At 26.4% G+C, this 23,553-nt stretch overlaps 1 protein-coding gene across 1 annotated transcript in view; it reads left to right on the forward strand.

The window, feature by feature from the left end:
- The window catches only part of LOC100211128 (potassium voltage-gated channel subfamily H member 2), a 43,604-nt gene that overhangs the window by 16,105 nt on the left and 3,946 nt on the right, over positions 1-23,553 (forward strand). Inside the window, exons 8-11 of the mRNA XM_065805155.1 lie at positions 3,254-3,415; positions 8,352-8,551; positions 11,834-12,086; positions 15,053-15,243. Coding sequence (XP_065661227.1) covers positions 3,254-3,415; positions 8,352-8,551; positions 11,834-12,086; positions 15,053-15,243 — 806 coding nt within the window. The remainder of the gene's footprint in view (positions 1-3,253; positions 3,416-8,351; positions 8,552-11,833; positions 12,087-15,052; positions 15,244-23,553) is intronic.

A 23,553-nucleotide genomic window follows, 5' to 3' on the forward strand; every position in this document is an offset into this window, starting at 1 on the left:
CGATTCTCAACTATTATTTATTATCCTGTTTATATTTACTACATGCTACTATGATTAATTTTTAGTGTTTTATTTCTTAAAGGCTCTTCGATTTCCACTGGACATCTGTCCTATTGCACTTTTATCTCACTCTGCTACACTCCTTTTAACTAATTATGCATCTTTTAGGCGTTTATTGCTTGGTGCACATTTTAATATTTACGAACCTTTTCTACGTGTATTCGGAACTTTAAATGTGTATAAACTTATATATGAACCAAGATTTACCAAGGTTTGACCTAAAAGTAACTTTAATAATTAATTGTTAACAATAGTGTAAAATATGTTTTATATCCATTTGTGATAAAAAAAAACTAGACAACGCCAATTTTTTAAATTATTGCCACAATTTTTAAGCTATGAAAAATGCTCAAACGTTTTTACGTTTGAATTGGTTAATGCCAGTTTTTATACCTAAAAGTCCTTGAAACTATTTATTTCTTTTTATATTTAAAGCTAAACATTACACTTTTGGCATTGAATGTATCAAAAATATGAGGTATTAATTTTCTCAGAGTATGATGGTAGATGGTTTATCCCATCTTGTTTTATTTTGATTCCAACTATATATTTATTTTTTGTTTCAATAATATTAGGGTAATTTACACCTACATGTTTTTATTCTTTTAGTCTTTTTATTTAACGGCATAAAATTCAAAATTTCAACATTACAAAGCAATGCAAAGTAGCAGCTTTATTGTTGTACTACTATACCTCATTTGCTACGAGTTGGTAAATTAACCAAAATCATAAATTAAAACCACCTTCACGTAAATCTTTTTCACAAAGTAATTAACACGCATTTAAATGATTTTACAAATTGAAACCTGGAAACCTAGTTGCCTAGAAACCTAGTTGCTCTTACTTTGAGTACATACAAAAAAGTTAGTGAAGTAAAAAATTTATAAGCAAATACTTAGAATTACTAAAGTTATAGTTATTCTTAATATGTGATTCAGTTTACCAAATAGATGACATATTAAAGATGTACTCAGCTACGAATCAATTATTTACTCAATTCCAAGATAAAGGTTTTTTTCCCTTGGAATAAGCTGAACCACTATTGAATAATGAGCGACTTACTATAAAAAATTAAACTGATGATTTGTCAATAGCTTTAATAGAAAACTTAAAGTCACTTTTTTTAGTTTTATTTCCTAATATAATTAGACAATACTCAAAAATAGCTCCTTGAAAGAAAAGACCAAGGTGATGATATTTTTTTTTACCTCCATAAAGGTATTGATTGTATCTGTCAAAACTATTGATCTTCATTTTTCTAGGTAGAAAAAAGAAGAACAAGATTTTTTTCAATATCTTTGACATATACACTTGAAAAATGTCAAAAATGTAACCAAATTCAGAATTTTTAAAACTCCTACGTTTTTTGTAAGTTTAAGAACTTAGAAAATACATAGGAATTTTAAAAAGCGTAGCAACCAAAAACTAAATAACTTGAGTACCACAACAGAATATTACTGTATGAAAATACCCAAGAAAAGTAATTTTTTTTGGAAAAATAACATATATATAAATATTTTAGTTAAAAACTTGTCAGTGCCAATATCAAATTTTTGCTAAAACTTTGTAACGCAGGAAGCATGTAAAAAAGTTCCAAGATGGTACTGAAATTTGATTTTTTAACATTCAAACTTAAATACAAGTTCATTACACATTCAAACTTGAATAAAAGAATACAAACTTGAATACAACTTGAATACCTTTGATTTCCATAATCTTGTCTTAACAAACTACCCCCTCTCTTGGTTTGAAAAATGAGAAAATTTAAAATTGTAACTATAACTTTATTTAAATTAAATTTTTTTGTTTATTTTTGTTTTTTTAATTAGAAAAAACTAATAGCTAACATTTTCAGCTCAAAATTTTTGTTTAACACTGTTTTAAAAGTTGTCACACTTTTAAAACACTGTTTTAAAAGTTGTGACAACTTTTAAAACAGTGTTTAAAAGTTGTGACAGCTTTTAAAACAGTGTTTAAAAGTTGTGACAGCTTTTAAAACAGCGTTTAAAAGTTGTGACAGCTTTTAAAACAGTGTTTAAAAGTTGTGACAGCTTTTAAAACAGCGTTTAAAAGTTGTGACAGCTTTTAAAACAGTGTTTAAAAGTTGTGACAGCTTTTAAAACAGTGTTTAAAAGTTGTGACAGCTTTTAAAACAGTGTTTAAAAGTTGTGACAGCTTTTAAAACAGTGTTTAAAAGTTGTGACAGCTTTTAAAACAGTGTTTAAAAGTTGTGACAGCTTTTAAAACAGTGTTTAAAAGTTGTGACAGCTTTTAAAACAGTCAAAAAGTGTCCTATTGTACCCCACTCTTCCGTTAGATTTGAGTGTTGGTGTTAGCTTTTATAACACAACCATAAACATCCTGAATAATAACGTAATAAATTTAGGCAGCAAATATGTTACATCAGGTCTTTTCTAACATCAGGCTAGTTAAACTTTTGTAACTAATCTGCTTCATTGGGCTCTAAAAGATTCATATTCAAAACAAAGCTGTGATTATCTCCTAATATATTTTTTATTTAAAATTTTACTGTTTTGTTAAATTCGTTTTAATTGGAGCTCAGCAATAAGGCTGCATATGGTCTTCTTCTTGCTCTAGCCATTTGTTTAAGTATATATGGGTGCATCTTATATACTCTTAAACGGCATAATAAACTAAACTAAACTAGGTTTATCCCTTTTTTCCTCTACTGCCAAAATGTCATGAATTAGAGAAGTAAATTGTTATGAGTCAGCTATTTTAGTCATTGTTCATCAAAAAGTTAAAATATTTATATAATGTTAATGGTTTAGATTAGAATTTACTGTAATAAAACTATAGAGTTCTGTAGTTATATTTCATAAAATTTATTAAATAAGAAAACTAAACTCAATTAAAACCAACTATATGGTCATCTTCAAAACTTACAGCACCGTTTTAAGAATCTATAACCTATATGATATTACGTAAAACTCTTTAAAAGTTTACAATTATGTTAATAAAAAACTATGAAAATTATAATAACATGCATTTTTTAACCTATTGTTATTATTATTGTTATTATTATTATTATTATAGTTATAATAATTACTATTATTATTATTATAATTATTATTATACATTTTCCAGTAGTGCAACTAATTTCTTGTAAACTGAAAGGAGGATTTAAATGCTTTTATCAAAAGAAATCTGAAAACCGCTCTCTTATTTTTAGAGGATGGAAATTATGAAAGCATCGACGACATAAGTTTATCAACTCGATATATTAGCGCTTTATATTATGCTGCAACCAGTTTAAGCACAATTGGTTTTGGAAATATTGCCCCAAATACGTTTGCTGAAAAAATATTTGGAATAGTTACAATGATTCTAGGCTGTAAGTTTTTTTTTTAAACAAATTTAAAAACAGAAAAAGTTATCAAGTTAAAGTAGTGGGTTTAGGAGTGTGTGGCAACCACAAAAAAAAAACAGACTATTAATCTGCTTTGTTTTTTTTTTAACTTAGGACAATTATTAAAGTATAGCTTTAAGCATTTAATGTAACTATATATTCTCAGCAGTAATTATATATCCTCACTGTGGATATGCTTTGATAGCTGTCGTAAGGTAAAAACAAACAATAAGCAGATTAATATCTGTGTTTTTTTTTTAAATTTAGGAAAGTATAATTCAATTACGTTACCTTTTGCATCGACTAAATTGAAAATTCATAATAGAATAACTGTCATTGTAAAACGATTTTTGGCTATGAAACCATGGTCTCCAACAATATCTGTTGTATGTTTTTGCTAAAACCATGGTCTCATATATTATCTGTTCTTTGCTTTTGTTTTGCTTTTGTTTTGTTTCTCTAAAAGAATAAGTATCCATAAGCTTTTAACTTTAATTTTTTGATCTAGCATAAAACTTTGCTTCAAAAAAGTTTGCTTTAAAAAACTTTGCTTTAAAACAAGACATTTGTTTAAACAATCAAAATTCGTTTTTTTTTTTTTTAATGCATTAAACTTTATTAGAGAGTAAATATTTTTTATTTGTCTTTTACAAACTTTGGTGAAGGCATATATTAAACTAAATATTTTAGATTAACATATCCCCTGAAATCTGTAAGAAAATTAAAACGGTATTATAGTTCCACTTTCCTTATTTAGTTTCATCAAACATAATTATCATGCTTTATCACTCTATTGATTAAATAGTCAAGAAGTACTTTTTTAATATCTCATTTTGCATTTACGTATCTCATTTAAATTTATTGTTACTTCGTCTCTTAAAGTTGAGTGGTAATTTTCACAACTTCATTTGATTGTTGCGCTTGGAAGCTTCTTTTAATGAAATAATATTTTTTTAAATTCAAGGTTATGTTAAGCTATTTTTTTCCACAGTTATGGGTTTTTCAAGTGAAAAACCAGTTTTTAAGGGTTATTAAAAAAATTTTTGGATCAAAGAGAAAAAGAAATATTTTAATAACAAATTAGCAAGATCTAAAGTAGAATGAAAAAAACTTAATTATGCTGATATGATTTTGAAAAACTATACCAACCTTTTATAATATTAATTAGTTTTATTTAAGATCATACTACTTTAGAAAAGTTTTAAACAAATTATTAATAAAATGTACATTTCTAAAAACTTTTTAAAAAATCAACAAAACTATCAATAATCAAATAAAGTCAAAACTAAAATCTAAAGTTATTTTATTCATATGTTAAAATTAAACAAAAGCTGCTACGCAAAATGCAATCAACAAAGGATCAGAACACTATTATACATGGCAGTAAAAAAAGATAATATAAATGTAAATAATAACTATTTATGTTTTTGAGTAAGAAAACAAAAGAGTTTACTTTTTTTATTAGTAAAGTTAACACATAACTAAATTCAATTGGTACTAAATTGCTTTAAAGTCAACTGTTAAACGAAGTATAAATAAGGGTTAAATTATTTTACGTCTGGTGACGATCTGTTTAAGACAGGTTGAAATATTCTGAAAAGATAAATAGTTTGTATGCAGCTGTAGTTTATGTTTTAAACCTAATTTAATTGGAATGATGTATTAACTTGAACATCAGTGGTTGGATTTGTAGAACCTCTTAAATTTTTATGATCTTATAGAGTTATTCCTTATGTTCTAAAAAGATTTGTGGAATAACTAGCATAATCATTATTTTTTCAAATTCAAAAAAATTATTAAAGTTATCAATACCACCTAATATGTGGTATGAAATAGCAATATATTAAATAACGATATATTAAAGAAGGTAACACGACCATTTCTTTAAAGATCTTTATATTGGATTAGGGTTAAGATTAACCAAAAGTTTAGGAGTAAGGGAGAGTCGGTTAGCCCTAGACACATAAAAAAAATTGTATAACACATATACTAACAGAAAATAAAGTGACAAAAGACTTTAACGAGATTATAAACATTTATTTATTGATTTAAAAACAAAAAAAATAATTATAGTTATATAAATAAATTATTAAATATATTTACTTTAATGAAAAACAAAAAGTATAGAAAAAATAGGCATTCTTCAAAATTTAGAGGGGTTGGCCACGAACATATAACTTAATCATGACTTCACTTATTTTTTAACTAATAGGGACAAACATATATTGTTTAACTTAGGTTTTGCAACCCAGAAATTCTATTTGGAAAGTTTTGAAGCATGAATGATATCAACACATTTTTTTGTGAACTTTTGTGTAAACTTTTGTTCGAATTGTTGTCTAAACATTTGTGTGAACTTTCGGTTTTCTACATAACTTTTTCTTAGATTTTAAATTAATGGCATCTATGCTCAAATAAATTTATAGCAGCAGAATTATTATTGTGTAAATTGATTATTTTTTGTAAGTTCTCAACACATTCAAAGAAAATCGCCACTAGTCTGTTCTCTGATATAAAAGGAATGGGAATGCACTTTGAATAAAAAGATCATTTAGAAATATTATCATTAGCTTTTACAAGTAAAATTATATTAAAAAACGCAAGTCTTTTTATTGAAATTAAAAACAAAACGCATTATGCATAGTTAAACGACAGATAAAAAAAATCCATTATAAAATAAAAAAGTAGTAGAGTTATTTGTTGAGTTGTTGAGTGATGCAAGTGATGTTGAGTGATGATATTGAAATTTTTATTATTTGATGTTTGATGCTGATTGCTTATTTATTACTGAGGGTTCATTTGTTTGTTTTGTTGTTGATAGAGCAATTTCCACGACTAATTGTTTTGTTTTTGATAGGGCACACACCACACAAAGATCTTTTAGGATAGATTGTAGATGAATAAGGTCAGAAAATATATTTTGGTCGAACGGTGTCGAAAATATGTCGGTGCATTTAAATCCACTATGACCTATTTTATAGTGCAGCTTTTGAAAATGCAATAATTTTGTAATATATATATATATATATATATATATATATATATATATATATATATATATATATATATATATATATATATATATATATATATATATATATATATATATATATATATATATATATATATATATTAAATGAGAAAATACAACTTTATAATGGAACTTGACGTTTCATGCCATTCGGCAATCATCAGCCATATTATTCAAATATAAAATAAAAACCGTTATAAAAAATACAAATTTAGCGTTGCAACGGCATCTGACGTACGTGATCCGATATTTGCTAATCGCCAGAATCAAAGTTAGAAAGTAAAAATTTTTTCCTATGCCTACAAGCAGAAACCAATTCACTTTTTTTATTAAATAGTAAACCACTATCAAAATTCATAATAAAATATTTTTCACTGATGCAAAGGTTACACTTTTTTGTAGATGGATTATAAGATTTGCATCTTTTAATTATGTTCCACTTAATTATAGGCATGTTACCTGCGTCTTTGTGTTTCCAGATTTTTTTGGAAAGTTCTGTATCATTTCTATACCTGGTTGCATTAAATGATTTAAGGTGGTTTGCAAATCTGAGCTTGAATGCGTTTTCAGTGATACCGATGTAAGATTTTTCCGTAAGACTGGGATTAGGTGATGATAAAGTGGCTTTATATACAACTTTTTTTGATAAACATTCGTTATTTAACGGGCATGCTGTTTTCTTAATGCAGTTGCAATTTATATCATTAGTGGTGAGTTTGTTGCGCAAAATTTGTTGGTTGCGTGAATTAATAATAGATCGAATATTTGGCATGCAGCTGTAACTAACTTTTATTGCGTTTTTGTTGAAAATTTTGTGGAGCTTATGATGTAATGGAAAATGTAAGTCAATTAAGTTTAAGAAAAGGTGTCCAATTTTTGTTACCACATTTTTACTGAAAGGAGGATTAAACCATATTATATTTCTTTTTCGTTTATTAGTATTAGAAGGATTTAGATTTGAATGATATTGGAGATTGGTGGGAAATCCAAACCTGAATGAAACCTTGAGTTTTGTTTCACCTACATAGAGCTTTCCACACGAACACTCTAGTTTGTAGACTCCATTTTCAACTCGCATTTCCCAACATCAAAAACATACTTTTGAGGTAAAATCGAAAAATTCGGCCGTAGCGGGGCATTCCAGAAATTGCCATGGTGCCTTTGGCTGGAATAATAACAACACTTTTAAAGTAGAGGAAGACTATTTTAAGAGAAAAGTGAGAGAGTTCTTGGAAATACAGTTTCACCAGTGTTCTCCGGGTGAAGGCGGTTTGAATGAAGACGACGGTGATTACGTCACATCGTCGTTTTGGAAACCTTATTTTTCTTTTTTAAGACGCAAGAACACATTACATTGAAGTTTATTATTTGTTTTTGTTTTTTTTTACGGTTTTTTATATTACTTGAATAACGAGGGTATATATAACCCCTAGAAATATTGTAATTTATTATAAGAAAGAAGATAAGTTTACATACTATACCAGATGTTTCAACTTAATTAAATTTTATATTTGAATAATATGGCTGATGATTGTTGAATGGCATGAAACTTCAAGTTCCATTATAAAGTTGTATTTTCTCATTTAAAATATTTTGATATTATTTGATCTATTTTTTTCAAAAAGATATTGATCACTCTTAAACAGACAAGAGTTGTATTTCCAGCAATATACAACATTTATCAATAAATATATATATATATATATATATATATATATATATATATATATATATATATATATATGCATACATACATATATGTATGTATCAAGATGAGGTTTGCTATTTTTCAGTAGTATTATATTTAACACTTTGTTTACAGCTTTTATTAACGTTATCCCTTTGTCTTAAGCACTATATTTACAGTTGTTGAATATCTTTTTATTTAAGGTTTGGCATATGCTTTTATTTTTGGACAAGTAAACAATATTATCTTTCAGTTAAGTCAAACTAAAAATGAACATCTTTCGCAGCTTAGAGAACTTCGTCAATTTAACGCTTTATATAAAATACCTAAAGATATTCGAACGCTTGCAGAAAACTATTGCATAGCTACGTGGCAAGTTACAAAAGGAACAAATGAAGAAAAGGTGCTTGTACTTCTTGTTTATTTTTTAAAAAAACATTTTAATCTTTTAATAAATACTGTTTTGCTAATAATGCTTATTGCCCTCACTCTACCCCCAAAATCTTAGCCATTAGGCCGAGAAGCGATAACTAATATTAAAACTAGTGAGAAACTAATACACACCTACTCAGAGCCTAATATTACAAGAAATACTGAAAAACTAATAAACAAACAAACATTACACAAATAAAAAAACAAAATAATTTACGCCTACAATAACATAATTTTATATTATTTTAAGGCATATTAAAGCATATATATATACAGAAAAAATTTAGATTAATGTTTAACACGAAAAAATTAATGTTTATAACGTCTAAAAAACGTATTAAAACGTGGTGTGTTTAATGGGCGTAAGCCACTCAAATAAAATAATGAAAAATATTCAATCTTTATATATAGAATTTTATGTGAAGTTTGGCGCAGACTTTAATCCTATTAATGTATGCATATATATTAAACGATGTAAAAGGTGTTCAGTATTGATAAATATTAATAAAAATTAAAAACGTTTAACGAACATTTAATAAAATTATAATAAATAATTTGTAGTGTACGCTTTAATCCTTTTTACGTGTACGCCTAGTAAGCATTTACAATATTGACTTATGTTAGTCTATATTTTTAATGTTTACTAAGCGTTTAGAATTACGACATGTTTGTCAATATCCTAAACGTTTAATCAACGACTTATTAACATATTCATTAAAAAGCTAGAAATGTTGATCTAAATCATTTGTCGATTTTTAGTCGATAATTAGTTGTTAAATATTTCAAACATTTTTAGATCATATTCGACTAAATAATGACCTATTTTAGACGTTTCTGTTTTTACTGGGTTTATGTCAGAGTCAAAACACTAAGCAATTTCTTTAATGGTATTTTCACAGCGACTCAATATCTGGAATAAATTTGCACACCACATTTGTAACTAACACTTGTAGAGTACCAACTATTCCATTGGCACATAACGTTGATCCAACATTGAAATAATGTTTGATTATGTTGGGCAACGTCAACCAACTAAATCTAATGCTGTAACAACGTAGTTTTTTATCAGAGCTATAAAGTTATAATACCTATATGCCCAGTTGGCATACCAAAGTTGGAACTTTTTTTTTGAAATTTAAATATTCAGTTTTGATACTTTAAAAATATGCATATTTATATTTTTTAACTACATAAATATTCACCTTATAGACATAATTATAGACATAATTATAGACAAAATTATATGTAAAAAAATTGGAATATTTATAATAGTAACGTTTAATAGTAACTGTTATGCTGTAATATCGATAAAAAGTTACGTTAGGTTAGCCAACGCTGTTACTTTGTAATTGTGATGGAAATTAGCGTTAATGTAACCAACGTTATTATAACGATGTAATTCCAATGAAAAATAAAGTTAATGTAACTAACTTTGTTCCAACGTTAAATTTAGCTAGTCAACGTTGCCCAACATAACCTAACATAAATCCAGATTAGTTGAATCGATATCGTGTGTTAACTAGGCACCATTGTTTTTCATGAATATTCCTGTTTTTTTGACACCTAAATGACGACATTGTTTAACGTTGTTTACACGATGTTGCGCCCATACTTACATACAGATATACGGGCAGGAATTTTTTGTTGATAAATTCTTTTATTTACTTATTTTTTACCCATCTTTGATTGTGCTCTATCCGCTGTTATAAAAATCAGTTTTTCTCATTCAATTTGGTGATTTTGAAAATAGATATTTAAAGTTTTAAAAATTTCTTCACCTTTTATTGTAGTATGTAAAACTTTGCAGAATAAAAAATCTGTTTTTACGCCTTAATTGTCAACAAAGCTAACCCAGCAGATAAGTTAGGCTGGCAATGCTGCATCTATAAACTTATCAATTTAGATAGACTTTTTCTTTAGCATTTGTGTATTTATTATAATATCTTTCCTTATAACATATTTAAACTTATCTTGGCGTTAATTTGTCTGTATCAGAAAAAAAATTTAATTTTTAAAAATTTTGATTTATAAATCAAAGACATTTTAAAAATTAAGAAAAATAAGGAAATATATTGTAATAAATACACAAATGCTAATTAAAAACTATAGTGCGAAAAGCTTCTCATAGTAATAACATTGAATAGTACAAACACGAAAACTTGTTTATTTATTGTAGAAGATAGTAATGCGTAATGCAATACCATTCCAGCTTTCATCAGCGTTTATGACTGTTCTATGAAAAGTAATTAGCATTTCTTTTCAATTAAAGTTTCTAAGGGCTTTCTCATAGTTCCAAGTAATTTTAAGTTTAGTTTTTACTTCAATTTTAGTCTTCAAAATGGCAAAAAGGAAACTGTGTTCATTTTAAATTGCCACTAGTTTCAATGAACACTATTAAGCAAAAATCAGTGCTACAACGGTTAAACAAAGTTTATTAGGTGTTGGGGTTAGAAGTTATTTAGCAAGAAGAAGTCTAACCAAAGTTCATAAACAGAAACAATTTAATTGGGCCAAAGCACACAAAAATTTAACATAAAATGACTGGAGTAATATTCTTTGCTTACGAACCAATGTTTGAAATTTTTGGCAATAAACGGAGGTACAAAAAAACTATCCAATAGATAAAAAAGATCTATGGATATCATTTCAAAACATTCGGAATGCTGTTCGAGGCTAATATTTACAATTGCTTTTTAACAGATTGACTCGTATTTGCCATGCAACCATTACACCACGAGGCGGTTATATTGATAAAAATGCAAATTAATTTAAAGAACTTATTTTTTAGTAGTAATTTATAGTTTTTCTTGTAGAAACTGAGTAATTTATAAAGTAAGTAAATAAAATTATTTTTTTCTGTAATTGTTGCTTTTGTAAAATTCCAGAAAAAAATCAAGTTCATTATAAAATCTAGTTTTTCACTGCATTAAAACAAAGCACATAATGTTTAGAAATCAAAACTAAAGATTTCAAAAGTTTATGTTGTTAAAATCTTATTTTTTAAACTTTTAAAAAAAGTTTAAAACAGTTGTACAACTTTTCATTACCCCTTTAAAAGCTAAAGTTCCTCAGTGGGAGGTACAGGGAGTGATTCCTCCTCCCCTCCCACCTGTTGGAAACACTGCCCTGAAGTAAATTGTTTTTGCTTCGTAACATTGTTTGATAAATTTTTAAACAACTTTACCGTAATCAATTTCTTTTAATAAATTTACTTTATTGCATCGTTTTTTAAATAGTAATCAACTTTATTAAGATTACACAAAGCATTCCCCGAAGCCTTCAATCTGATCTTTGTTTTCATATTCATGGAGATGTTTTCAAAAATGAGTCAGTATTTCATTATTTGAGTGAAAATGCCTTACGAGCTTTGTCGCGTTATTTTTGGACGTTGCGCACTTTTTCAGGCGATAAACTTATACAACAAGGAGAAATAGTTACTTCAATATATTTTGTGACTTATGGATTGTTTGAAATAAAAGATGGCAGTGATCTCATTGGACTTGTTGGTAAGAATGTTGCAATATTATTTAGTGTAAATATGTTATTATTTAAGTTTTGGTTCCTTTGAGAGTTTTTCACAAGTTTTTCTTTATTAAAACTTAAACTCTTAGACTTGTTCTTCGTAGTTTAAATTTTATAGTTTTTATAAAATTTTTGATATTATTATAAATAATATCTTTGAAATATTAATCCTTCTTTCAGGACTAATGTTTTTTTTCCTATTTTGTACTTTAGTTACTATAAACTAATGTTATTTTACTAAAAGTTTAACAAATAATAAAAAGGGTTTTTATAGGAATATAACAAAATAATGAAATAGTAGTTTAAAATTTGTTCATACATATATTATAAAACAATTTTTTTATAACTAAATGACTCACAAAAAACATCGCTTCTCAAAAAATAAACATATCGAATTACCATGGATGAGAAAACATGAATTTCGTAAACCAAATTGAGTGAAATTGTTGCTATCCTAAAACAAATTTCTTACTTTTAAAAACTTAAAAGTGTTTAGTTGTAAATAAAAAATTTAAATCTATTAGTAACAGTATTGCAATTCGATTTAAATAGCACCTCAAACATTGATAAGTTGAACTAATAATTTGATCAGGGATTGTACATATAGCAAAAGTGATAGGTGGCTGAAGTCACATAGTAGCTATGGAATTGTCGTTATGTATTTACAAAGCTACAATATCTAGCTATCTATATATCGTGAAAACCTTTCTAGCTAAAAAGCTACGATGTGTAACAATCATGTCATCATATAAGTAGCTTTAGATTTGTCATTATATTGTAGTTACCTACGATCTGCAGTTATCAATATATCGTAATAATATCGCTAGCTACAATGCTGCGATATGTAGTCACTAACTAGCTGCAATTTTGTTGTTATGTTCCAGTTAGCTACAATGCTACTATAGCTAACGATGTTGTCACAAAATCACAATGTTACAAGTTTAATTATTATCAAAAGTATTTTTTTATATTTTAATTTCTTAAACTTAAATAAAAGTTAAAAAAAATTTGTAAAAAACGATTATTTTGAGTACTTTTAATAATATTTTCCTTTTTCATTTAATTCTCGTGCTTTATTAACATTATTAACTTATGCTTTATTAACAAAATAAAATAAGACATGACTATTGGAGTTCCATATTAAATTATATAACCCCCCCCCCCCCTGCACTCACTATTGATCTAAAACCTTTTCGATATTAAAATCAATCAAATTGCAATTTAGAATTTAAAATTTAAAAGTAAAAAATGTTGTTGACGTTGTTTTATTATGACCCGAGTAGCACAAAATATTGACATAATTATGGTGCGATACTGGGTACCTTGGCTAATATTGAACAAGATATGCGATATTGGGTCAATAATGATAAATAATAATGCGCCAATAATGCGCCAATAATGCGCCAATATTAGCATGCTGATATTGCTCTGATATTGTTTGTCAATATTATAATGCCAATATTGGGGCCGCATTTGCGTGCTTATATTGACCAGTATTGAAATTTCAATAGCTTGGTAATATTGACATTTTCACAAAGTTGTATGCGTAACAAAAAATTTTCAAAATATACGCCTTAACATTTTTCATTAAATATGGGTTTTTATTGGATTTTTAACTGCAGTAACCATTCTGAAAACTGCGAGAAATTGTTTTATAGAATTCCGATGGAATTAAGTCATTTTAATGAATCGATAGTAAAAATAATTGTAAAGATATATTATAGTTTTTGTTTTGTTACGTTTCGTCTTTTCTTGGTTTACGTTTCTTGGTTTCATGTTTTTTCTTTTTTTAAGTTTTTATAAAGCCACATGTAAAAATGTATACAAAGTGTCAAATATTATTTTTATACTACTTTTTTTATCAAAAATAGTTGTTACAATTTTGTAAGAAACATTTTCATTCTGCGACAAAAACTTGATGAAAAATTCTGTTTGTAGCTGACTTAACATCGTACGTTCTAAGATCAAATGCAATGTCTGTTCCCTAATGCAATGCTACCTAACGCTAACTTTTTACTAGACTACTTATGACTTTACCTCTTATTTACTTCTGTTCTTTCTTAAACTCACCTATTCTTGGTCTATCGAAGCGGGTTATGATGCTATTTATTGAGCTGAACTTGTATTCGGGGGCTTAGTTATGCGGCATCTATATGGCATGTTGTATATAAATGTTTATTTTTATTCATGTTGTATATAGTTGTTTATTTAATACTCGTTAGGAATCCTATATTTCTTTACGATACGCATATATTGTGTATGAATATATATATATATACATCTATATAGATAAATATTCTAAATTCGATTTAAAATGGCTTGTTCAAATCTCCATGCGATTATCATAAAAAAAATATGTTGCCATTACATTGCAGTTTATATTTAGCCAATATTGTAAACTAATATTGGCTACCCAGGAAACATTGTTTTAGTGGATTTGCATTAGGCATTTTGAGCGGTTCATCGGAGTTTTGCTCATCGATTACTTAGCGGACCATTAGTGGTACCCGTCATAAGTGGCCAGCTGATAATTTTTCAACTTGTGATATAGTAGTTAGTCATTGGCTAGATTCTTTTGGCGGGTGCCACAAGTGGTCCACTAAGTAACCGATAAGCAAAACTACAGTGGACCGCTCAAAATGAAAATCCGCTATAAAATATTTGCTGAGTATATATATTAAAATGTTAACATTTTATATTGATGCAATATTGTTAACAAAATTGCTTCAATGTTGAGATAAATATTGTACCAATATTTTACTAATATTGCTTTCTACTAGGGGTACGTCTTATATCAGTTAAAGTCAAGTTTCTTCAAACCGTCAAATTTGTTGATTAAAGTCTATACAATTACTAAGCTATAGTTGAGAAAATAAATAAATTGTTTTATAGAATTGGAACTGTGAAAAGTTTGTTGATTTGTTTATTCTGAAAAATTGATCTCATATAGGACCTGGTGACTCTTTTGGACAGTATCCTATTGTGGAACCAGCAGATTCCAAATTTGAAGTGATAGCAAACTCCTTTAGTGAAATACACGTTATACGCACTCAAGATTTATTTGAATCGCTTTCTTCGTTTCCTGCTGAAAGAGATTTGTTAAAGTATACACTTAAGCTCACATTTGATCTAACAAAAAAGGTTGTGTAAATAGTATTTTATTATCCAAAATTTTTTCTATAAAGATATGTTCTAATTATTAAATTTTAATTATTGTCCAGAAAATTTATTCTTTCATTATCTCAAGTAACATTTATTTTAACTATTATATGTTGTTTTTTTTTGCATATAAAGTTTACTTATATTTTGCCATTAGTTATGGATTACAACACCTTCAACCTTTTTTTTTTTATCTGATTTTATTTATTATATCATTAGTTATATGGTTCGAACCAATAAAAAGTGATCTGTTGCATAATATGAAAAGTAAACTACATTTACACTTACCACATACATTATTAACAATTGAAGACCATAGCTCAAAACCTATCTATCTCTTGTCTAAAAAGCTTTTAATAGTTTTTTTATAATTATTTTAAGTGGAAACTTTCTATTTAAAAGCAATTTTTAAGAAAATGAAAAAAAGATACAAATCAAAATTATTTATTTACACAATTTATTCAAAATTAATTTACTCTATTTTTCTTTTTAACTTTCAAAAGTGTTTCAACACAAAAGTTAAATATACTTAATACTAAAAAAAAACATATATTAAATATATATATATATATATATATATATATATATATATATATATATATATATATATATATATATATATATATATATATATATATATATATATATGCTGAAAAACTAATAAAAATGGCTCTTGAATACAAATTTAAGTAAATTTCTTATTTTGAGTTTCTTTATTCTTTAAATAAAATTACTATAATGCATTAAAAAAAAGATGAAATGTGATGTAAAGTTTCCAATGTTATCAATTTTTTGAAACAAAAAATTATTTTAGGAGTTTAAACTATTGTTTAATTGATGAAGTTTAAAGCTTTTCAATAAATATATAGTGAACAATTTAAAGTTGCAGCTTTGAAGTTTGCTTCATGCCTTAAAGATACTTTAAATAATAAAAATCTTCCCACCCATGTTTTATTGATGTTAGAATAAAACACACTTTCAAAATTTAAATTGTATGATATAGTTAAAATTTTAACCAATGGTAACAACCTATCATACCTACATTAATTTAAAAGTTTTAAAGAATTAAAAAGAAGTAGATGCTTAACAATTTTAAAAGACGATTCAGTCGAAACTAAAATGTTAAAAATATTTAATTAAGAACTTTACTTAATTAAGAACTTTACTTAATTAAGAACTTTACTTAATTAAGGACTTTACTTAATTAAGAACTTTACTTAATTAAGAACTTTTCTTAAAGTTTGTTTGAACTTTCTGTTTTAATTGTTACTTTATACTTTTTTTATCATATCAAAAATTTAGGGAAGAGCGAGGCATAACGGGACAGTTGTACCTAAAGATCGGGACAGTGGGGGCATAACGGGACAGTTGTACCTAAACCTTTTATCTCATTTAAAAAAAAATTTTCCAAATTTTTTTGATAACATATTTTAAATTATTGTGCTTCATTAGTGTAAAAAAAATTAATTTTAGAACTACCGAAATGCATCAAAAGTACCAAAATGCATCAGTAAGTTTGCAAAAAAGAAAATTTGATTATTTTCGTAAGCGATACAATGACAAAAGATTTATCATGAACTATAGCTAATTTGCTTTGTTGATAAAAAGTTTATATTTTTCAGGCAGGACTTCTTATCCTCTTTTAGAATCTGGTTTTAAAAAAAATATCTGAAATTGAACTTTTTGAATAGCTTTAATTTCAGTAAAATGACTTTTGCGGGGCATTTCGGGACAGCAAGTTATATATATAATTGACTACATTACTACCATTTTGTTTACAGTTTTATGAATTTATTTTTTATCTAAAATATTATTTTCATTTTTTAGAAAAGCAATATTAGAAATAAATTCAAAGAAATTGTTAATTTTATAACTTAACTTCGATTATTAATAGTGCATAATGTAAGCAATGATGGTAAGAATTTATATAAGAAAGATCAACCATCCGAAATGGGATGGAATAGAGTTTTAGTTGTGAATAAAAAGGAACTTTTCAAATTTGAAAAGCTGCTGATACATATGGCATATTTAAATTTGCTCTTCATTGGCATATTACTAATAAGCCAGTTCATCAAAAAATGTTACCAAGTTTCAGGATTTTTATTTTTTTTGTGATTTATGTGATCCATAATGTTTTTTGCTTAATTTTAAATTTAGTAATAGAAACCAATTTAATAATATATACTAGTTTTGCGCTAAAGTTTTAGAACAATTTCTTAAGTTTGTTTGTTTAAGAGTATTTTATAATAAAATACAAAAAGTGTTTTTTATTTTACTTGTTTTTTGTTTTTTTGTGATGTATGGGTGTAAGGGCGTGTTGTTTATATGGGTATGTTACTTTTTTAGGATTTTTATGTCCGAACATGTTTAAATTATAAAATATCTCCATTTTTTATCACTATTAAAGCTTTACAATAAACAAATAACTGGTGCTTTTTAACTGTCCCGCTTTGCCCCACCCACTTGCAAAATCTAGAAATTTTGCTAGTCGAGAGTTTCGTTAATTTGGTTGTCATAGCTTATTTTTAGAATTTTTTTTTTGTTTTTCCGTTTTCTTATATTAATGAATTTTAGGAAAATTATAAATAACAGTCTTAAATATGATTAGTTTATCCGCAACTAGTATTTGTTTTTTAAGCGTCCCTATATGTCCCGCTCTACCCTATAAACAAAAATTATTAAATAAACGGTTTTAAAATAAGACATTGCTTTATAAGTTAACTGGCATAGAATAAGTAATAAATGTGCCAGTTTTAGCATTGCTAGTTAAATTTATAATAAATTATAATTAATTTGAATTTTCTAGTTAAGTTTATAATAAATAACCATTATCTAATTATGTTTAAAATTAATTAGCATTTTCTAATTAAGCGCCCCTATATGCCCCACTCTACCCTATAAGCAAAAATTATTAAATAAACGGTTTTAAAATGGTTTTATGACGAAATGTCAAGAGGGCCAGAGGGCACCTGCCTCCCCATTTTTTTCTGAGGGATTTTTTTTCATAAAAGTATCAAAATGTAGAGAAACTTTTTTAAGAAATTGACAATTTTGCCCCTCCCTCTCCCCATACTTCTAAAACTGTGTCCGCGGCCTACATTGTAATATAGATTAAAAAGTAGAGATCTCTAAATGTCGCATTCCTAATTTTTATTAAAATAGAAAATTGTTTTTATATAAGTTTTTATGTAAACAAAAATTATAACTAAATATATATGTAGTTATAAATATTTTACTATTTTATTAACATAACTATCATAGTATAATGATAATTTTAATTTTTTTTAACTTTTTAAAAATGCATTTTATTTATTATAAAATTATTAATACAATTAATGATATTAATAAACAGTTTTGTCTTGTCTTATAAAAGTTGTCAATAAACATGAAAAAGTTGTCAATAAACATGAAAAAGTTTTTAATAAGCATGAAAAAGTTGTCAATAAACATGAAAATGTTGTCAATAAGCATGAAAAAATGTCAATAAGCATGAAAAAGTTGTCAATAAACAATAAGAATTATTGTTAAGACAATAAGAATATTGTCTTACAAATGTTGCTCATACACATGTGTAAAAACACACACACAAATTTATTTATAAATATAAGAAAATTAGTTATATATCATTCTGTTGCCAGTCCAACTTGAAAAAAATTTCTTCCTTAACTTACAAAAAATATTTAATGTCATTTTTTCCTAAGTTTGAAAAACTCTCTTATACCTAGTTTTACTCTCGTATATGCACAAATAAGATTGTTTTGTGTCTTCTTCAGATTAATTATACTATTTGAACTTTGATAAGAAAATTTAACTATTCCAGTGATCTCATTTGTATTCCTATTCTTAGCAGTAGTGTTACATCATACACCAATCATCTGATTTTTAAATCTATTATTTATTTTTTTGATATCTTTTTGATAATTTTATAACATTTTTATAAAAGTTGAGCCCTATTAAAACGATTATAAAGGTTGAGTCCTAATAAAGTTTTATAAAAAATTGAGCCCTAATAAAAATATTTTTAAGCTTAAATAAAAACGTTTCATAGATCAAAAAAAAAGAAACAAAACATGTGTTCCATCACAATTTTTAAAAAAGTAGATTTTTTAGATATCCTTTATTATAAATATGTGTTTTTTTATAAATTTTTTGCGATAAAGTAAATCTATATAGAACCATTATCATACATCAGTTAAGTCTGCATCAAGCAGTCAGTTAGATATAAAGTATATTTTATTATTAAGAAAATTACAATAAAAGGTAAACAAATTCTTTTCGAAGACAAGCTCCTCTTTTGATTTTGCCTTACTAACTAATGAAGAGGTGTAATGGGTTAAGCAATCTTTCTCACTACATCCTCATTTGTAAGTTTACGAGAAAATGTTTTTCTAGTGTGTATAGATATATATATATATAGGCATATTCGACACCGGAGTCGGCAAAATAAGATTTATTGTTGGCAGTCAGCAAATGTCAGCTAATGAAGACCTTTTTTTTTTGTTGTTAGATCTTAGTCGGCAAAAAAGTTTTTTTTTAATTTCATTGGCAAAAAACAGACACGTCACACTCCCTTTAAAGGCTCTTCGGGACGGCTTTGGATGAACGAGATCCTTCACTTCTTGGAATTTTAATTATAAGTCCAAGTGTATTTTTTATTCTCAGTTTTTTTTTTTTTTCTAAATGCAACTAATTGTTTTTTTCAGCTGTGTTGGTTTTAATTTTACATGATTTTTCAAATCTTGTTTGCATCGTAATCTATTATTTCTTGAAGATTTACAGAAGCACTGTTGCTTGAGGTAATAATTCTAAAATCTGGAGTTCAATAATTTTTAGCTTTAACAATATAATAACATGATATAACATGGAACCTTCATCTAAAACATCTTGACAATTAGTTTGACAGTCAGCTCTAATCTATTCTTGTCTAAGATTAAATCTAAAGTTTTTTCTGCTGAATACGTTTTAAAGCACGATATATTACAAGAATAATCAATTTTTTATCTAATATTTTAGAACATGGACATTTTTTAATCGTTTTTTAATCGCGGGCAATTCTGGTTAATGATTTTCTTATTTAATCAAAATTTGTTTATAATAAATTGTTTAAATACGATTAAACATGCTATAAATTGTGTCTTTAGTAAGTTTTTTACTTTTTAAATTGTTTCATGTTGATCTTCAATATGAGGAGCCCATCTGCAAAACGCAGATTTCACAAAAATAAAAATTTTAAATTGGGCTCCTCATATTCCATAAGAATATTTAAATAAATTGTTATATCTGTGAAATTGGTAGGATAAAGCATTTTACCCGACTTAGATAACATTAAAATTACAGACCTTGAACAATTAAAACTGGTCTCCACAAAACATATATAAATCAATTTTCAGATTTCTAGAGTTGAACAAATTTTTTTCTATTATTTATTGCATAATCTTGGACCGCTGTGCAAACAAATCCTTGAACTATATAGGCAAACAAATCCTCTACAATATTATTTTTTATCAAACTTTTTAAATAAATTATTATTAATTCAGTGGATTATTTGTGTCATGGCTGATTCAAATCTTTATTTAATTTGTCATGATTTAAAGTAAAAAGTAAATAAACAAGTCTTCATAGTCAATAAAATTTATGAACATTGCATGCACGAAATTTCAAACACATACAAAACATTACATTATATTTTATCGTACAAAATTCAAATAATTTTTTTTAACATTTTTGATCTCCTTAAAAATCTCTTATTCTTTTTTTTTTTTTTTTCATTATTTATATAAATTAGTAAGCATTATACTAGTTTCATATACTGCTTGACTTTTCAAAAGCGTTCAATCGGATAAATCTTTTTTTTTTAATCTAAATATTAAAGGTTACAGTTACTGATTTTTCTAAATGGGTACTGTTGGTGCTATTTTTTCTAAATTTTCTTAGCGAAATGCCCAATAACTCTGTCCTGACAACTTTGCTGTTTATAATATACATAAATAATTCCTGAAACAGTAAAAGGTTTTCTTAAATTTTTTGCAGTCAACTTTAATTTACTTCTACATGTTGAATACAAACATTTCAATATAAAAAGTGTAAAGTTTTGTGTTTCGTTTCTAGTTTTTGTTTACTTACGTGTAACTTCAAGTTGATTATGATATATTTTGACGAGACAACATCTGATTGCAACTTTGTTGTAGATCTGAAAAATAATATCTAAACTAAAAGGCAAACTATGTCCTTGTATGCTTAAGAGAACTTTAAAAATACAAACTATGTCCTTGGATGCTTAAGAGAACTTTAAAAATACAAACTATGTCCTTGGATGCTTAAGAGAACTTTAAAAATACAAACTATGTCCTTGGATGCTTAAGAGAACTTTAAAAATACAAACAGACCCCATGTTTTATAGACTATTTACAACTTTTTTGATATTCTATCTTGAATACTGTGTGTCTATATGAAATCTGCAATACAAGCAGGACATTAAGGATCTTTGCGTCTAGAAAAATTGATAAAAGAAGATGATTAAAAAAATAATCTGAGATAATATTTGAAATACGCGACAAAAATCCACAAAATATATTAAACTTGTCAAAATCATTTAATAAAATTGCATGCACTTGCATTAAGTGGCGTAGAAAGGCCAAGAAAGTTGTGTGTGAGGGGGGAGGGCTGAATCGGAAATAAGGGGGGGGGGAATAGCGCTAAGGCAACCAGAACCAGAATTTGAACGGAAAGAGCAGAAATTTTTCAAAGTCATCTCTCCGCCCTCTATTCCTACACCAGTGCTTGCTGGGCACATAATAGCAGGCCCGCACAGTGGGACAATCTTGCACAAAAAGATAGCCAAAATTATTTTCACCGTGTTGCACAATGTTGTTATTATTTTCAAAAACTTAAGTCTAAAAGTTCATTAATTTTGACCTGAAGTTTTAGAGACATTTGACTTTGCAGAATAGACACTTATAATATTTTTTCAAGAATGGATATGAAGGAACAAGCACCATGATAAATTTAGCGATATTTGATCAAATCTAATTTAAAATTAAAAATCAATGAAAAACACTTAGCTTAAAAAAAAAAAAAAAAATAAAGAGAATTAAATATACTTGGACTCTTTCCCCCTCCCCTCCCTTAATTTTTTTAAAATTATTTTATGGTGGTATTAGTCTATAAAATCATTTTAAAAAGTCGCAAAGAATAAGTTTTTTTTAATAACTTCCAAAGTATCATGTATTTTTCAGATAAAATTATTTGCACTAAATATAATATAGTTAATAGTGATTATTCTAATCACTATTAACTATATTTATATTAATATATATAAATAATTTTATTAAATTGATAAATATCGTTGTCGTCTTCTGGTGCGTCTTATTTCGTCACTACTTTTAATTACGTCTTTTATTTACGTCTTCTAGTATTAAAAGATCAGTAATGTCCTATGGAAGAATATGTTTTACTTTTAGATCTTAAACTTTAAGTGAAATTATATTTTAGACTGATTGGACCTGTAAACACATCAAACACATTGTTTTCTTTTAAGGCCTTGCGAGCATGATGTAAAAAATATCTTTTAGTAACTTTTTTGCAACATTCTTGTACTTCTTATACCAAATAATGAGTTTCTAATTTCTCTAAATGGGCTGTTGCAGAAATTTTGAATATGGTTATTTTATTCAAATCAGTAGATAAACCAAAAAAAATGATAACCCATATTTTGAATTTTGCTAATTTTTATATTTGTTATAGGTTTTATGACTAGGAAAATATGAAATATTCTCCAACTTTTTATGGTTTCTCAGATATTTATTTTTCAATTTTATTATTTATGCTAAATTTTTTGTATCGCTATTTAATGTCAAAAAGGCATTTTGAAAAAAAAGTATAATACTTGCTGCATGCTTTTTTGTCATTGAATAGTAATATTCAATGAATGGAATGACGTATCTACATGAAATTTGGTGCAATCTTTCATATGGTGGAGTTAAGTATCGTGATAGTTTACTACCTAGTTTTGCTAATGATCATTTAAAGAATTAAAATTTTATTAAATTGTATTTTCAGTATTTTAAGACATTTTCAAATTTGCTTTTTTTTTTTTTTTTGCGGCTCCGTCGAAATTGACATTTAATGTTATTGTAACAGAATCTTTTATTAAATGGCTAATTTTCAAAATTTTAAAACATTTATTAAAATTATTTTTATTGTCATTAAAAATAGATTTAACTAGCTTTCAAACAATAACCCACTCTTCATAACCCACTCTTCATTTGACTGCCTTATTATACAAACGTATCA

This window comes from Hydra vulgaris, chromosome 09 (genome assembly GCF_038396675.1).
Source record: "Hydra vulgaris chromosome 09, alternate assembly HydraT2T_AEP".
NCBI lineage: Eukaryota > Metazoa > Cnidaria > Hydrozoa > Anthoathecata > Hydridae > Hydra > Hydra vulgaris.